Source organism: Mus caroli, chromosome 2, assembly GCF_900094665.2.
Source record: "Mus caroli chromosome 2, CAROLI_EIJ_v1.1, whole genome shotgun sequence".
In the NCBI taxonomy this organism is placed as follows: Eukaryota; Metazoa; Chordata; class Mammalia; order Rodentia; family Muridae; genus Mus; species Mus caroli.
Genome location: NC_034571.1, coordinates 114,261,697 through 114,280,204, shown reverse-complemented (window position 1 = coordinate 114,280,204; position 18,508 = coordinate 114,261,697). Strand labels below are relative to the sequence as shown.

The 18,508-nt window shown below is 43.7% G+C and overlaps 2 protein-coding genes and 1 pseudogene across 6 annotated transcripts in view; 1 reads left to right on the top strand and 2 right to left on the bottom strand.

Moving 5' to 3' along the window:
- Positions 1 to 6,702, bottom strand: part of Pdia3 (protein disulfide isomerase family A member 3) — a 23,149-nt gene extending 16,447 nt beyond the window's left edge. Inside the window, exon 1 of the mRNA XM_021180463.2 lies at positions 6,387 to 6,702. Within this exon, the coding sequence (XP_021036122.1) occupies positions 6,387 to 6,553 (167 nt within the window). The 5' untranslated portion in view covers positions 6,554 to 6,702. The remainder of the gene's footprint in view (positions 1 to 6,386) is intronic.
- The window catches only part of Catsper2 (cation channel sperm associated 2), a 20,474-nt gene continuing 8,014 nt past the window's right edge, over positions 6,049 to 18,508 (top strand). Inside the window, exons 1-8 of one of the 5 annotated variants that reach the window (XM_021180444.2) lie at positions 6,049 to 6,142; positions 7,124 to 7,188; positions 8,536 to 8,676; positions 10,492 to 10,665; positions 10,847 to 10,915; positions 13,522 to 13,694; positions 14,174 to 14,329; positions 14,583 to 14,707. In XM_021180444.2, coding sequence (XP_021036103.1) covers positions 8,538 to 8,676; positions 10,492 to 10,665; positions 10,847 to 10,915; positions 13,522 to 13,694; positions 14,174 to 14,329; positions 14,583 to 14,707 — 836 coding nt within the window. In that variant the 5' untranslated portion in view covers positions 6,049 to 6,142; positions 7,124 to 7,188; positions 8,536 to 8,537. Of the gene's footprint in view, positions 6,143 to 6,807; positions 7,189 to 8,535; positions 8,677 to 10,491; positions 10,666 to 10,846; positions 10,916 to 13,521; positions 13,695 to 14,173; positions 14,330 to 14,582; positions 14,708 to 18,508 lie in introns of those variants that run through there. The other 4 variants (XM_021180437.1, XM_021180429.2, XM_021180423.1 and 1 more) reach the window with 4 other exon arrangements.
- Positions 15,551 to 15,784, bottom strand: LOC110308116 (annotated as a pseudogene).

Here is an 18,508-nt window from a genome sequence, read left to right as displayed (position 1 = left end):
GTGGCTCACAACCATCTGTAATGAGATCTGATGCCCTCTACTGGTGTGTCTGAAGACAGCGACAATGTACTCACATACATTAAATAAGTAAATATTATAAAAGAAAAAAAAAAGGCAAATGTGGTTTTATACAACAGAGTATTACTCAGCTGTTCCTGTGTGAGGCAATCCAGACCCAGAAAGACAAATATGATATGCATTCAATAAATGGATATTAGTTGTTAAGTAAAGGACAATCAAACTACAATCCACAGTCTGAGAGAAGCTAAGTAACAAGAAGGGCTCTAGGAAGGACCACAGGCTCTCCCTGGGAAGGGGAAATGGATTTTGTGGGTGCACTGGCGCAGGTGGGCATGAGAAGGGGTCAGGCGAGGGAGAGAGGGACAGATGGAGAATACAGGGAGAAACAGCAGCCTGGATATGGGCTTCTGCCTAATCTTACTACATCTTGTGATGCCATGTTAGGTTAGTATCCCTGAAGGCCCACTCTTCTGACAGGATGAGGAAAGGGGAGGGAGGTGGGGGGATAACTGAAAGGACTGGAGGGTGGGAGGCTATGGTTGGGATGTATCGTATGAGAGTAGAATAAATAAATTTAAAAATATATAAACCATAATTTGAATGCATCTGGGATGTCACCGATTCAACGAAGAAGAACCTTACTTTATATCTTATTAAGAAAAAGATATGTTAGCTGGGTGTGGCAGTGCATGCTTTTATTCCCAGCACATAGGAGACAGGCTTATCCTGAGTTCAAGGCCAGCCTGGTTCAGAGTGAGTACCAGAACAGCCCAGGGCCACACAGAAAACTCTGTCTTGAAAGTCAATGGAGCTGAAACCTTCCTGTACCCCTTCCTGCTTATATACTCCTCCATCTTGAATTTGGTGTCTATCACTTGGTCTTTTTACACATTCTTCCCGTCTAAGACAGGATCTCATTATGTGACTGCAGCTGGACTCTACAGTTCAGGGTGGCTTGAGCAACCATATTTGGCATGGCCCTTTAATATTTTTCATAAATGTGTATTTGTGCGTGCAAGATGGCTTAGTAAGTTAAATGTACTTGCCACTAAGCCAGAGTTTGCTTCCAGTATGATGCAAAGAGAAAATTGCTCTGGAAGGTTGTCCTCTGAGACACACCCACAAATGTAAACAATCCCAGGGTAAGCCGCTTCCCGCTTCTTTTGCACGACTACTTGGTTCTTCATTTAAACTTTGTCAGTTTCTCAACAGGTGTCCTAAAGACCCTAGAGAAAATACACATTTACAGTTTTGAGGTTTTGTTTTTTTCCTTTTAAAAATTTGTGTAACTCCTTTGGAACTAGAGTTACAGGCAATTGTGAAGCGCCAAATACATATGCTGGGAATGGAATTTGGGTCCTCGGCAAAAGCAGCATTCACTTTTAATCACTGAGCCATCTCACCAGCCTGCTTTTTGAGACAGTCTCTTAAAACTCTTTATCTAGATTACTTTTCAGAGTAATACTTTGAAGCCAAAGATTCACCCACCATCTCCCAAATTTTGGGGAACTGCACCACCTCGCCTGTCTTTTTTCCTTCTGTTTTCTAGTTTCGCTGCCTATAGGGAAGACAGAACTCATCAACCTTCTCAAAGAGATCCCTCTGCAACCCACTGGGCCTTTAAGGAGATAATATACAGCTGGTGCTAGCTGTATACTGACAAGAACATGTCATACACTCAAATGCACGGGAAGTCCACCCGTGGGACTGCTAGGACATTCTGGATAGAAGAGCAGGTGTTTCTCGCAGCCCTCTGGGGAAAAGTATACCAGCCTATGTTTTGCTTAGTTCTCATGGTCAAGTGAACCACCTAACTGTAAAGCTAAGCTTTCTACCACCTGTTTTCTAACACGGTGTTGAAACTCAGGTAAGATTTTGTTTTGTTTTCCTTTAAACACTGGGTCCCACTCTGTTGCTCCAGGCTATCTTGAAACTATATAGCCCAACAGGCCATGATACTCCTTCTCCCTTTGGCTTAGTGTATCTATTATTAAATTATTAGTGTATCTATTATTAAATCTATTATTAAATCAGTGCCTTCTACGCTTCATTCTATGTAGCCCTCCAGCTGGTTAGGCTCAGAGTTACATTGAAAGAAGAGAGCAAAGGCACTTGACGCTGATTCATGGTGTTCAGCTCACTTGCTCAAGACAGAATCTCACTAGGTAGCCCTGGCTGTCCTAGAACTTACAGCAATCTTTCTTCCTCTCCCTCTGAAGTGTTTTAAACCCAGTTTCCAAGGGTTAAAAAAGCATACATTTTTAAGGCTATATTATCTGGTTTGCGTCTTTAAGTAAGGCTTCAGAGAGAGGAAAGAGTATTCAAGTAAGGTGAATAGCAGAGCTAATACATAACAAGTCTGTTTTCAGACAATCATGGAAGCAAGAAACACGTGTTATGATTCCAGTTAACAGTATATAGCACTTGAAAGGAAACAGAGAGGTAACAGTCATCTAGATTCACATAGCAGATAATGCTTAAGCATCAAAAATTTCATCTTTTCTTGGGGCAGGATCTTTTTCAAACTTTCAGTCTTCTTTCCTCAGCTTCTGAAACCCTGAGCTAACAGGCAGAACACTATGCCTGGCTGTTGCCGTTTTTTTTTCCTAGTGTAGCAGTAAAGCAGAAGTTAACGTCTTTACCTCACCTCTCCTGGAAAATAAGAGAAAAAAATGGACCACTTTATAAATACACATAAAAATAGTCAGGGAAAACCAGGTGTGCTGGCAGGTGGAACTCTGAGTTTGAAGCCAGCCAGGTCTACACAGTGAGATCTAGCCTCCAAAAAGAAAAAAGAGCATTAAAATAAATTATGTATGGCTGATGATGAGAATCCCCAAAGGCACATACCCATAATACCAGCCATCTCACCAGCCCATTTTGAGACAGTCTCATAAGCTTAAAGCCAAACCAGGCTTATAAACCACCCCTTTACCTGGGGGAGGGATAAAAGAGAGGGAGAGAGGAAAAGGGAAGGGCGAGGAAAGAGAATGAATTCAAGATGGAGATATAGGACAAAGTTGGAATGAAATCTCAAATGCTGATGACTGGGAACAAGAAAGGAGATCCAAGTTAAGATACAGAGAAGAATAGACTAAAACCAGCCAACCAACCAACCAACAACAAACACTAGGCTACATGTGATGGAGAACACTAATTGCAGCACTCAGGAGACAGGGGCAGATGAATCCCTGTGACTTTAATACCTGCCTGGTCTACATAGTGAGTTCCAGTACAGCCAGAGCTGCATAGTGAAACCATGTCTCAAAACAGACAAGTTAAAGAAAATTAGCATTAAACATTTAATTTTAGAGGCTGGAGACATAGCTCACTGGGTAAAGTGCTTGTACTGCAGACACTAAGGACCAGAGTTTCAATCTCCAGCATCCAATGTAAATCCTAGGCAGTAATGGCCACCTGGCTGTAATTCTAAAGCCCTGGCAAGAATCACTAGCATCATGGACTGCCTAACAAGTATTATTTATTGTTACTGTTGTAGAGGGTAGCATAGTACTCGACGCCAAGCACAAGTTAAAGTCATATGCTTGATCCTTGGTACTACAGGGGAAAAGAATATCATAAAAATCTACAACACAAGTAGATGTTTAAGACTTAAAACATTTAAACACCGCTATTTCTCACAGAGAAATGAAGATACTCATATCCCTACAAATACACAGGTTAGCAAACACTGTAATTCACACCTGTAATCCAAGTATTTAGGTGGTGAAGCCAGGATGACAGCCCATGGCCAGCCTCCAGTACATAAAATCTTGTTTCAAATAAAACAAAACTTCATAACCTTAACAGTGGCCTGCAAAGAAATCTTTCACTTTCACTTACAAAGTTAAAGAGGTAGACCTACATGAAGATGGAACCTAGGGCTCAGTGTGAGGTACCCAAGCACTTAATCTACTGGACTAAGTTCCAGACTCCATTTGACCCCTACCACTTAGAGCACTTATTTCAAGTTATGGGTGTGTGCACATGAATGCCAGTGCCCAGGAAGGCCAGACTCTTCAGTTTCCTTTGCAAAAGCCAGTGCTCTTAACTGCTGAGCCAGCTTTCTAGTCCCCATTGTACTATTACATTTCTTGATTGATGTGGTGGTACACACCTCTAATCTCAGGACGCAGAGGCGGGTGGATTCGGTCTAGGTCAGCCAGAGCTATACAATAAAACCCTATCTCAAACCCTATTTCCATTTGCTAACAGGGGATGGTGCTGCTGTTGTATGCAAGAGAAAAGAGCAAATCAATCAATCTCAGAGCTGGGTGTGGTGGCTGTACACTCAGCATTGGGGAGGCAGAGACTCAAGGGTAAGGAATTCAAGCCCAGCCTGAGCTACTTAAGACTTTGTCTCAGAAAAACAAGCAAAGTAACAAATTTTTAAAAATTACAACTGTTAAAATAGATGAGTATGTAGAAATAATGAAATTACTAACAGGAGACTTCCTTCACTCTAAACTGCCCCCTCAGAAAACTAATCTTTCCTATAGGCAATGTGAAAGATGACTTTATCTTCTCAGCCAACTAAAAACAGACACCACAGCAGAAATCCATGCAACTCGTAATCGCTCAATGTATGATGGGATATGTAGTCTTTTTTTTTTTTAAAGATTTATTTATTTATTATATATAAGTACACTGTAGCTGTCTTCAGACACTCCAGAAGAGAGATCTTGTTGCAGATGGTTGTGAGCCACCATGTGGTTGCTGGGATTTGAACTCTGAACCTTCAGAAGAGCAGTCGGGTGCTCTTACCCACTGAGCCATCTCTCCAGCCCGGGATATGTAGTCTTGTGGAAAGCAGGCACAACAATTTTTAGTAGAAAGACTAGTCTGAAGCCAGGTGCCTCGGGGCATTCAGAATAAAAGGATCATGAACTGAAGGCTAGCTAGGCAATAGGAGACCCTGTCTCAAAAGAAAAAGAAAAAAAAAAAGAGGCTAGAGTAAGAAGAGGTCAGCCTAGAGTGTACAGAGGGACTTGTTTCTTAAGAATATATATGGTTTCATGTGTGTGTGTGTGTTTCAATAATGGGGACTGGACATGCTAGGCAAGCACTGAACCATATTCCAAAGCCTTGACTAAAAACTCTAATTGTGTAAGAGCCCACAATTCTTCAATTGTATGACCTCCTTCAGACAAAAAAGCCAGACCCAAGTGACACCCCCTCAGTCAACAGCACCAATTATATAACTATGATAAATTCGGAGAGAACACGAATTCTAGAGACATATAAATGCTATCTATCATGTGTAATCAATGTGATCGTCAACCACAGAAATGCCTGAACAGAAACAAAATTTGCTTCCTGCCTCTTTAGGCAGTCTTCACTACAGGACTTTTGAGCGTGACCATCTAAGTCGGATAAGCTAGAGATGTAACAATCCCACTGGGTCAGAAGCAAAGGGAAGTTACTGTGTAACTATCACACTCTGTCTTACTGATACTTTTGAACAGGTTTGAATTAAGGGTCATTGTGCTAGGAGGGAAAAAAAAATTGACATCCTCTAAACTATATGCCCTTGTAATAATTGGTAAAGTATCCTATCCACTACTCTAAGTGACAAAACTAGAAATCCTATCTGCTCTGCCTTCCCAAGGAAAGTTTTTACTTGGGGTCACACCCACTCTAAAGAACTTACCCTTTTCTTAGGTTAAACAGTGGTAACTTTCTTATCCAGAATGTTATCATTTTCTAGAATTATTCAATACTGAAATTATGATAGGTCCTAGTGAAATAACTCTTGTTGGTTTACTCTTTTAATAAGAGGCCTCTGCAGCTTAATGTAAATTAGTGTAAGCCATGCCATGAACCAACTAATGGCCTGTCTCAAGAAAGCACTTAGGATCTTTCTGCAGCTACTGAGTGACCTTGGTTAGAAACCAATGGCTCTAATGGGGTGGAGACAAAAAGAAAAAAAACAAAAAACTAAAAACCCAGAACCTCTCCACTTAAAAGAGGACCTCTGCCTCCTCTCTGAAGGCTTTGGGATGCCAGCCTTGTCTGCAGACCTGGGGACACATACACTGACTCACCTAGATACTGAAAGATAGACCGGAGGGGGAGGGGATGGGTGAACCCTCTACATAGGAAGTGCTGCAAGAACGCGGAGGTAAGGACGTGGCCCTACCCTGGAGTTTAGGCTTTCTGCTTTCCGGATCTGCCCCCGTCCCCACCCTACCTCGTCCTCACCCCACCCCCCACCCCGGACGGAGCGTCTCCCGGTTCCCCACCGACTGGCAACGAGGCAGCCGCAGCCAGGCCTGCTAGATAGCGGAGGGCGCCCGCGCTGCGTAGGCCCAACCGCTCCCGCGCCCAGCCGGTCCTCCGGCCCTGATCCCGCAAAGTGGCCTCACCAGGGGGCGAAGAACTCGACTAGCATGAGCCCCGCCGAGCCCGTGTCGGAGACGCGACTCTCGAAGTTTTCGTCCGTCAGTTCCAACACATCGGAGGCGGCGGCGAGACGGGCCGAGGCGAGCAGCAGCGCCACGCCCGGGAGCAGAGCTAGGCAGCTGAAGCGCATGGCGGCGGGTCGCGGCGGGGGGCGGTCGGAGGGCCGGGACCGGAGAAATGAGATGGGAGAGCCCGCAATCTGCAGCCGCTTGCTTGCGCTCGCGCGTCTGGCCCGGGCAGACCCGCTGCCGAGGTCCCAACCCCCTAGGCCTGCTCGGGGCCCGCAGTGTGGCAGCCGCCGATTGGCTGCGTCACGCTGCGTCGGGCGGGCCGAACAGCTGGTAACTGCCGATTGGCGGGCGCGCGGGGCGAGGCGGGGCGGACGCTTAGGCGAACGCCCGCCGGTCTGGCTGTGGCGGAGGCCGGGACGGGGGTCGGTGGGAAGTCGGGGGGACTCAGCGAAGCCGGAGGGGCCCTGAGCGCCACCCGCTGGGGGGGGAGTGAAGCTCTGGGCGCCGGCGCGGAAGGCGGAGGGGTGAAGTCAGGGCTGAGTGGGCGGAAGTGAGGCCCGTGAAAGGGCCGGAGGGGAGCTTGAGCTGTCTGTCCAGCTCCCTCCCTCCGGGGCATTGGGGCGCGCACGCACTTGAGCGCACCGCGACACGTTTTCCAAATGTCAGGCTGTTGCTTTGTCCAATTATAGGGCGTAGTAAGCCTACATCCTGCCGCTGCCCTACCTCGTATCCTGCTTTGTCAGGTCCACGTGAGGTCTGTATTCTTTGTCCAGCCTTAGGCCTCTGCCCTCCCTGCCTGCTGCTTCCCCCCCCCCCCCATTGTTGTTTGTTAGTTTGTTTGAGAGGGTGGGTAGCTGAGGATTGAACCCAGAACCTTGCACATTGCTGGGCAAGTGATCCAACACTGGATTACGTCCCTACTCCTCTTTTGACTTTTTGAGTCATGTTCACACCAAGGTGTCCAGGCTGGCCTTGACTTCATACTGAAATCCGCGCAGGTCTAGGACTTTCCATCCTCTGGCCTCAGCCTCTCGAGTGGCTGAGACTGATGGTATACACTAATAGGCACAAGCTCAGCTTTCACCCCCTTTTTTTTTTTTTTTTGAGGCAAGGAGGACTGGCTGCCCTGGAACTCCCTATATAGACTAGGCAAATGTGGAACTCAACAGAGATCCACCATCCTCTTGAGATTGGAATATCTGTCTACACTGCCTGCCTTTTAAACTGATTTTTGTTTGTTTTTCAAGATAGTTTCTCTGTGTAGCCCTGGCTGTCCTTCACTAGGCTGTCCTTGAGCTCTGAGATTTGCCTGCCTCTGTCTCCAGAGCGCTGGGATCCAAGCCATGGACCACCTGCCTAGCATTTAAGCCTAATTTTCAAAAAGAAGTATTTAATTACAAATGCTGTCAGAAAGTGAAAATAACCCGAATATTTAGTTAGCTGTGAAGATATTTCTTATGACTACTCTTTTTGTTTTTGTTTTTGTTTTTTTTGTTTTGTTTTGTTTTTGGCTTTTCGAGACAGGGTTTCTCTGTGCAGCCCTGGCTGTCCTGGAACTCACTTTATAGACCAGGCTGGCCTGGAACTCAGAAATCCACCTGCCTCTGCCTCCCAAGTGCTGGGATTAAAGGCGTGCGCCACCACGCCCAGCTTCTACAGCTTCTTCTTCTTCTTTTTTTTTTTTAAAGATTTATTTATTTGTTATATGTAAGTACACTGTAGCTGTCCTCAGATACTCCAGAAGAGGGCATTAGATTTCGTACGGATGGTGGTTGTGAGCCACCATGTGGTTGCTGGGATTTGAACTCGGGACCTTCGGAAGAGCAGTCAGCGCTCTTATAACCACTGAGCCATCTCGCCAGCCCCACTGCCCAGCTTATTATGACTTTTCTGTCTTTTGCTTAGATGAAAAACAAAATCAGTACCAAACAACAACAAAATACCTTTGAGTCTTTCAATGTGTTTATTCTTAACTGCTCATAGCTTTTTTGTGTGTGGGCTTCTTGAATCTCTAAAAGGCAAAGAAGCTGGGGGAGGAGAGAGCCTGCTAATTGTAGCATAATTCTTAAGCATGACATCTTTGGTTCTACTTTCTTAACAGACATGGCACAAGAACAAGGACATTTACAGCTGCCCAGAGCTGATGCTATCCGTTCAAAGCTCATTGACACTTTCTCGCTCATAGAGCATTTGCAGGGCTTGAGCCAAGCTGTACCAAGGCACACTCTCCGGGAGATACTTGGTTAGTAACCCTCATTCACACTAAACAAGATATTCCTGTCCACATCCTCAAGAGAAAGTGAGACATACTTAAGGGTGGAGCCAGGAATAACGGTCCATGACTGAATCCGGGGTCACTTGGGCTTTAAATAATTAAGACCAGCTTGGGTTACATAGCCAGGTCCTGGTTCAGAAAACAAAATGAAACAAACAAGCAAACAAAATTAGGGCTGGCAAGAGTAAAGGTGCCTGCAGCTATAATGATAGCCTGAGTCTGATTCTCAGGACCTACCTGGAAGGAGAGAACTGATTTCCCAAAAGTTGTCCTCTGGCCTACACACACACACACACACACACACACACACACACACCTATTAGAAAAAAAGAAAAAGAAAAAAATTAAAAAGGAAAGAAAGAAACCAGGTATGGGTGAATCCCAGCACTCTGGAGGAGAATTCTCAGGAATTCAAGGTCATCCTTGGTTGAGAACAATATGAGTAAGGCCAGAGACAACATAGCTCAGTGAACATAGGCACTTGCTCTGTAAACCTAAGCTCTATCTTCAGAACCCATATGGTACAAGAAGACAACCTACCCCTACAATTATGCTCTGACCACCCCCCCCCATGAATAAATGGTATATTTTTTGTTGTTGTTGTTTTTGTTATTTTCGAGACAGGGTTTCTCTGTATAGCCCTGGCTGTCCTGAAACTCACTTTGTAGACCAGGCTGGCCTGGAACTCAGAAATCCTCCTGCCTCTGCCTCCCAAGTGCTGGGATTAAAGGCGTGCAACACCACGCTCGGCGGTATTTTTTTTTTTAAAGATTTATTTATTTATTTGTTTATTATATGTAAGTATACTGTAGCTGTCTTCAGACACTCCAGAAGAGGGAGTCAGATCTCATTACTGATGGTTATGAGCCACCATGTGGTTGCTGGGATTTGAACTCAGGACCTCCGGAAGAACAGTTAGTGCTAGTGCTCTTACCCACTAAGCCATCTCACCAGCCCAGTATTTTTTTTTAAGTACAAATAAAAGAAAATTTAGGGGGGCTGGTGAGATGGCTCAGCGGTTAAGAGCACTAGCACTAACTGCTCTTCCGGAGGTCCTGAGTTCAAATCCCAGCAACCACATGGTGGCTCACAACCACCCATGATAAGATCTGAAGACAGCTACAGTATACTTATGTATAATAAATAAAATCTTTAAAAAAAAGGAAATTTAGGGATGAGAAGCAACATGACATGTGATAAACTCAGAGCTTTATGAATAAAACTCTTAGAATCTATGTATAGGACCTCTATCACTTCCTCTGAGTCCTAGTCGGGTACCCTGACTGGCTTGGAAAAGTTTACACCAAAAGTACTTAAAACTTTAAGGTTTCTGGGCTGCTGGTAGTGGTAGGACAGGTATTTAATGCGTGTACTTAGAAGGCGGCAGCCGGTGGATCTCTGAGTTGGAGAGAGCCTGCTCTACACGCCAGGTTCTAAAGCAGCTGGGACTAAAACAAAATAACACTTTGTCCCTGTTGCTTTCATGCACACGGTCAGTGTTAGTAATAAACTACACATTTTCACTTCCAACTAATAGAATTCTCAGTTGCTTTTGGAAAGAGCACCTTACAAGGCAGAGGAGGGTCCATTATTTCACCGGCATCCCTATCCCAATGCTACCTGCTCATCACAGTCCTCCAGCCGGCCTGTATATTTATCTACTGTCCTTTCTGTTTTGGGAGGAGGCTGGGGAGATGTGAAGGCAGGCTTAGGTGTTGCCAGCTCTGGTGCACTCAAGCTGAATAGCAGGCATCTCCAGTTACCTTCTCATTTTTGTTACAGATCCTTCTTACCAGCAAAAACTCATGTCAGGAGATCAGGAGCAGCTAGTGCGCTTTTCCATAAAGCCTCGGAGAATGGGGCACATCACACATTCACGGCGGTTGCTGAGCAGGCTTCGTGTGCGGTGCAGTCGAATGCCACCTCTTTCCTTGTGGGCTGGATGGGTCCTTGAGAGTATCCTTTTGTGTTATTGCTCTTATCTATGGCTGTTCCTCTCCTGTTGGTTACTTTTCCTCTCTCCAACTGTTTCCTTCAAATTCTCATATCTGACATTGTAGTCTTTATTATTTAAGCTGTATAAATGAGAAAGCACTTCATCAGCATGTTTCCTTAAAAGAAAAAAAAAAAAAAACAGGTTCTGTCTTCTCGAAATTCATCATCTCCCTCATCTTTCTGAATACCTTTGTGCTGATGGTCGAAATAGGTAAGAACTGAGGCTGGCCGACAAAGGCAGTGTGTGGAAGACAGTTCTCTCCTGGCCTGATCACTTTGTAGTTTCAGACATCTCATTGTGATGGGGACAGATTTTTTTTTTTTAAGATTTATTTATTTTATTTTATGTGAGTACACTGTAGCTGTCTTCAGACACTCCAGAAGAGGGCGTCAGATCTTGTTACAGATGGTTGTGAGCCACCATGTGGTGGCTGGGATTTGAACTCAGGACCTTGGGAAGAGCAGTCGGTGCTCTTAACCACTGAGCCATCTCACCAGCCCTTTTTTTTTTTTTTTTTGAGACAGAGTCTCTTGCAGCCTCCACTAGCCCTGAACGCCATGTGTAATCAGCATGACCTTGAATCTTACCGCTTGCTTCTACTGCCCATCTGAGGTTACTGCTGTGCAACTCTAAAACCATTTATAAATTATATAAAATTATTGAAAACAGAAGGACATCTCGTCTGGTTGGTAGTTCAGGCAGATTACTCAGGTCAGGAGTGGTGATGAGTGCCTTTAATCCAGTGCTCTGGAAGCTGAGGCAGGGTTGTGAGTTAAGGCCAGCCTGCACTATGCAGTAAAACTCTCAAAAAAAAAAAACCATAGAAATTCCCCAGTTTCCTGTGTATGTGTGTGTAGAGAGAGAGATCAATAGAAGAGCCAAAAGAGAAAATGAGTGTGTATGTTTCATAAAGCCCAGCCAGGTCTCAGATGCACCATGTAGTCCAGGCTGACTTTAAATTTTTGATCCCCCTGCTTTCATTTTCTAATGCCAAGATTACAGGCATGTGTCACCATGTTGGTTATAAGGGGTGCTGAAGACCGGACCTAGGGCTTTGTGCATGCTAAGCAAGTATGCTACCAACTTAGTTACATTTCCCAGCTCCTGCTTTGGGTGTATTTGAGACAGGGTCTCACTGTATAATAAAGGCTAACTTGAAACACATCCAAGTCACCTGCCTCTAAAGGTATGCACCACCATTGCTGGCAATAATCCCAACTCTTAAGAGGTAGTTGCAGGAGGATTTACTGAGTTCTAGACCAGCCTGAGCTATAGCAAGACTGTCTCAAAAACATAAGAGAAAAAAAAAAGAAGTAACTATTTTAAACTAGTATACTATTACACTTTTTTTTTCCCTGAGACAGGGTTTCCCTATAGCCCTGGCTGTCCTGGAACTCACTTTATAGACCAGGCTGGCCTCAAACTCAAAAATCCACCTGCCTCTGCCTCCCAAGTGCTGGGATTAAAGGCGTGCACCACCACCACCTGGCTTTATTGCACATTTTATTATATCTTTTATTTTTATTTACTATATATATATATTTTACTATTACTATTTATTCTCTCTTCTAATAATCCTGACCACAGTTTCCCCTCCCTCCACTTCTTCCAGTTCCTCCAATACATCCCCTGTCTACTAGGTCCATTCCTCCTCCATTTCCCTTCAGAAAAGAGGAATATCAACCAAACATGGCATAACAAGTTACAATAAGATTAGGCACAAACCCTTATGTCAAGGCTGGACAAGGCAATCCAGTATGAGGAAAAGGGTCCCAAGAGCCGGTAAAAGAGTCAGAGTCACCCCCATTGCCACTGTTAGGAGTCCCACAGGACTACCAAGCTACACAGCCACCACATATATGCAGAAGCCCTAGAGCAAACCCATGCAGGCTCCCTGAACCTCCTCTTCCAGAGGTTCAAAGTTTAATTCCCAACAACCGCAGGGTGACTGACAACCATCTATAATGAGATCTGGCACCCTCTTCTGGCGTGCAAGCAGAATACTACACAATAAAAAAAAAATCATCCTGGGGCTGGAGAGATGGCGCAGTGGTTAAGAGCACTGACTGCTCTTCCAGACATCCTGAGTTCAATTCTCAGCAACCACATGGTGGCTCACAACCATCTGTAATGAGAACTGACGCCCTCTGAAGACAGCTACACTATATTCATATACATAAAATAAATAAATAAGAAAGTATTTTCAAAAAAAATAAATTAAAAAATCATCCTGTAATCATCAATGTAAGAGACATTTTTGAAATTATTCAAAACTTTAAATTTTTAAAAGACTTAATTTATATTTCTATATTTTCAAGATCCATAGCTTTCCTATAAACTTTAGGACAAACTTAAGTTTGGCAGATGGTGGGGGTGTGATAAAGGAAATTCTATAGTCTGTATGACTGTAGAATGGGTTGTGAGTGACTGACAGCTAGTACTTATATCAGTAGCAAGAGGTGTGGTGTAGCTGTTGTCTTATGGGTAATTATGCCTTATATTACAAAGGTTGAATCAAGAATGTAATGGGAAACTCAGGGGCTGCAGAGATGGCTCAGCAGTTAAAAACATTGTCACTTTTGCAGAAGATCCAGGTTTGATTTCCAGCACCCACATAGTAGCTTTCAACAGTCTGACTTCTGGCAGCAGGCATACATGTGGTACATGCAGGCAAAATACTCAGACACATAAAAAAAAAAATCTAAAAAAGAAATGCAAAGAGAAATGAAAGAGTAGTGGTCACAGCTTATAAGCGATCATCCTTCGTTATGCAGTGGCTCACTTAATCTTCATCTCTCCCTTGCTCTGCCTCACAGAATTGATGGAATCCACAAATACTGCTCTGTGGCCAGTGAAGCTGGCTTTGGAGGTGGCAGATTGGTTCATCTTGCTTAGCTTCATTGTAGAGATACTTCTAATGTGGTTGGCCAGTTTTTTTCTCTTCTGGAAGGATGCCTGGAATGTCTTTGACTTTTTTGTTACCTTGTTGGTAAGAATAGATACCCTTAAGTTAAAGTGACCAGAGATGTGCCTAGGTAAATTAAATTAACTAAAACCTCCAAGAAGGAATGAAGAGATGTTTATCTAATTTGCTGCTTTGATTTTTTCCCCCTTAAAACTAAAATTAATTGTAGAAATTGTTGTCACTAGGAACATCAACCCCTAAAATAACATCTGCCAGTTACTGAACATTAAGTGCCAGCCACTATTTTAAGTATTTTATATGTATTATCTTATGTTCTATAACAACTCAAGAGATAAGCACTAACTTTATTGCATTTTAAAATATCTAAACAAACTTGAGGTACATAGCTTAAGTAGGTTTGTCTAAAAAGACTAAACTGCAAACAGACCCCAGAGCATGCTATTAAAAGATAACCCCTAGAGAACCCTGAAGAAGATGGGATAGAAAAGGGGTACCCTGGGTCCTTTGGGTATCTTTTTACTTTTTGCCTGTGTCTCCCACAGTCTCTGCTTCCTGAGTTAGTGGTGCTGTTAGGAGTCCCAGCGCACTCTGTGTGGATCCAGCTGCTGAGGGTCTGTCGGGTGCTGAGGTCTCTCAAACTGTTTGCACGATTCCGTCAAATTAAAGTTATTCTTTTGGCTCTGGTCAGGGCCCTGAAGGTAATGTGAACTGATTAAAGTGGGTTGGGAGGGGCAATTTAGAAAGATGGGTTTAATATTTGATATAGTCAAAGAAGGTCATGAAAGGTTCTTAAAAGTATTCTTCTATGAGAAAGGGTAGGAGTTAAAGTGCTGTAGTTTAGCAATAATCCTGTTTTTGTATTTGGTGGGAGATAGCAGAGTGGGCTTGCCTGGGCTGCTGGTGGGGCTCAGCCTTCTCTTATCTACCCCTGACTGGAATCCTGACCTCTAGAGCATGACGTTCCTCTTGATGTTGCTGCTTATCTTCTTCTACATTTTTGCTGTGACTGGTGTCTACTTCTTCAGAGAATATTCCCGTTCAACTATCGAGGGCCTGGAGTACAACATGTTCTTCTCGTAAGCATGGCTGAGATTAACCCTCAAGAGGGGAGAGGCTTGTCTGATACTGAGAAGCTCAGCTAAAGCGCAGTAATACAAAAACTAGAGTAAGAGTGGGACAGAATGAAAAGAGGAGAAAAGCAGGCGTGATGAGTGCTGCAGCTCTGATGTTGAGCTAGGACAACCAGTTCTGGTTCTTTTGTTTTTAAGGTTTTTAAAATTGTAATTAAAGCTGGTGTGGTGGCGCATGCCTTTAATCCCAGCACTTGGGAGGCAGAGGCAGGCAGATTTCTGAGTTCGAGGCCAGCCTGGTCTACAGAGTGAGTTCCAGGANAAAAAAAAAAAAAAAAAAAAATGTAATTAAAATATAACTATGTTACTTTCTCTCTTACCTCCCCTCCAACCTTTCCCTAACCCTTCTTATGACCTCCCACTCCCTCTCAAATCAACTTTCTTTTTATTATTATTGATATATATGCATAAATACATAAATACAAGTTTCTGCGTCTGTTTAGTATTGCTTGTGTGTATATGATTTCAGGACTGATCACCTTGTATTGGATAAACCAGTTAGAGGATCAGCCATGGCAGACTAATTCTCCTTCTCTCAGCAGTCAGCAGTCAGTGCCCTTAGTTCTTTGTTCAGGGGTGTGACTCCCATGAGATTTTTGTCTTTTTTGTTTTGTTTTGTCTTGTCTTGTTTTGTTTTGTTTTTGCTTACCATGCAACAAAACCTTTATTAATGTTCTTAACAGAGGTTCAGCTATTATTGAAACTTGTAATTTCTAAACTTAAATCGGGGCAAATGGCTAGAGTACAGAGTAATGCCATCACTGCCCACTGGGAATGCAGACTGAATAATTAGTAGCCACCCCTCAGACAGAGGACCCGGTGCAGGCTTGACTCTGGATGTTGTAATCAGAGAGGGTGCAGCCATCTTCTAGCTGCTTGCCGGCAAAGATGAGCCTTTGCTGGTCAGGGGGGATGCCCTCTTTCTTTTTCCTGGATCTCGGCTTTCACGTTCTCGATGGTGTCACTGGGCTTCACCTGTAGGGTGATGGTCTTGTTGGTCAGGGTCTTCTTGAAGATTTGCATTTTGACCTGTTAATGAATATGATGAGAGCACAGACCGCCCAGCGCGTTGAAACACTCTCATGGAAGGACAAAGCTTCTCGTCAATCGTGGTTTTCATCTTTTACGTTAGTATGTCTACTGTCATTGTTCAGGTCCTGTCTAGGCAGCCATATGCTAAGGTATTATGCATGTAGTTTCCCTGTCATTTCTTCTAGGAGATGCACTCTCACAGCAGTCCTCTGGTCCTCTAACTCTTAAATCTTTCTGCTTCCTTTCCTGCAATGTTCCCTGAGCCTTAAGTGCAGGAGCTGTGTTGTAGATGTATCCACTAGGCCTGGGCTCCCCATGATCAGTTGATCTCTGCTTTATGAGCAGCTGTGGTGCTCTATGATGGTCTCTGTCTGTTGCAAAGAGAAGCTTGTATGATACAGGGTGAGAGATACACTTATCTGTGAGGACAAGGATAAATTCTGTTTGCTTGTTTGTTTGTTTGTTTGTTTGTTTGTTTGTTTTTGAGACAGGGTTTCTCTGTATAGTCCTGGCTGTCCTAGAACTCACTCTGTAGACCATGCTGGCCTCTAACAGAGATTTGACTGCCTCTACCTCCCAAGTGTTGGGATTAAAGGTGTGTACCACTACCGCCTGACCCTTTTGGGATATGTTACCATGCTGGTCATTGTTGTAGTTCAAGAGCACCACAGCTGAATAATCCTTCCTTGGAAGCTTGCATAGGACCTTCTGGTTTTATAAAAACTAGGTTGCAGGAAGAAGGCTTTCAGATTAGATCCAGTTCAAATCTTCTGAGTTCTGTGTCCAAAATGTATTGTGTCTTCAGGGGTAAGGGCTTCCTCCCACTTGTTTTTTTTTTTATTTTTGGTTTTTCGAGACAGGGTTTCTCTGTATAGCTCTGGCTGTCCTGGAACTCACCGTGTAGATCAGGCTGGTCTCGAACTCAGAAATCCGCCTGCCTCTGCCTCCCGAGTGCTGGGCATGTGCCTCCACGCCCGGCTTCCTTCCACTTTTGACAGGCATCCAAGGGCAGCAGCAAGAGCCTAGACAGTTTTAGGAGTCACGTGGAGCGCCCTGACCATAGCCCAAATTGTGATTTCTCAGGTCTGATACTGGGTTTTGGTTTTTAGTTAGTCTGTTAGCTCTTGTGGGCAGCCTGTTGCGAAGAGGCATAACCTAAGATGTATACAATACACATATTTATATTGTATAATTTAGATGAATATAAAATAGTATTGTTCCGTAAGGCTTTATCAAATATCCTCAGTGTTATCTGTCTCCCTTCTCTCTGTCTCCTTCTAAATTGATTAGCCTTCCTTACCTCTTCCCAACTCACTCCTACTTTTGTTTTTCCTATTTCCCTTTCATGTCACCTATATCCTGTTATCTTCTTGCTGGTCCCCAGCCCCATGGTTCCTTTCCCCTCATTTCTGTGGCTACTCAGCTATATACTCACTCTCAAAGACTCGGAGCTAGGTATGACAGATGAGAGAGAACATGTGGTATTTGTGTGGTCTTGAGTCACCTCATTTTATCCATTTACCTCCAAGTTTCATGTTTTCATTTTTCTTTTCAGCTTAAGATTATTCTGTTGTGTCTATATACCATCTTTTCACTCTTCACTCATCTGTTGAAGGACTTTGAAGTCTCTTTCTTGGCTGTGGTACATAATGATGTCAGTGAGCAGCTGAGCAAGCATCTGTAAAGCAGGTTGTTGAGTGCTCTGGGCAGAGGCCAAGAGGTGGGATAGCCAGGTGGTATGGTAGATCTCAGCATTGATTTACATTGTGGCTGCACCAGTTTGTAATCTCCCAACAGTGAATGAGGGGTTCCCTCTCCCCACATCAGAATTGAATTTACCTACTTACTAAGGATGATAAATACTTTTTGAGAAATTTACTAGTCATTTTTATTTCTTCTATTTAGAACTCTTTGTTGAGATCCATGGTCCATTTTTAAAATTCAGCCATTTGTTTTCTTGACTCTTTGGGTTTTTTTTTGTTTTTGTTTTTGTTTTTTTTTTTTGAGTTCTTTATATATTCTAGACACTAGTCCTCTGTCAGATGTATGATGTATGATCGGCAGAATTTTTTCCCCACTATTTTAACCAGTGTTCTATTGTTGTGAAGAGACACCATGACTATGGCAATTCTTATAAAGGAAAACAGTTAATTGGGGCAGGTTTGTATTTTCAGAGGTTTAGTTCATTATCATCATGGTGGGAAGCATGGTGGTGGCATGCAGGCAGACCCCATGTTGGAGAAGGAGATGAGAGGTTACATCTGGATCAGCAGGCAGTGGGAAGATAAAGACACATTGAGCCTGGCTTAAGCTTTTGAAACCTCAAAACCTAACCCAGTGACATGCTTCCTCCAACAAGGCTATCCATACTCAATAGGGCCATATGTCCTGATCCTTTCAAATTCTGCCATTCCCTGTTAGCCTTTGGGGGCCATTTTCATTCAAATCACCACACCCACTCTATGAACTTATCTACTTCTTAGCTGTACAGAAGTCTTTTAGTTTAATAAGGTTCTACATCTCAGTTGTCGGGCCTTAAATCCTGGACAAATGGAGTTCTTCTGGTTTTGTTTGGAACCTTACAAATTAAAACATTTTCTCAAGCTGGGCAGTGGTCGCGCACGCCTTTAATCCCAGCACTCGGGAGGCAGAGGCAGGCGGATTTCTGAGTTCGAGGCCAGCCTGGTCTACAAAGTGAGTTCCAGGACAGCCAGA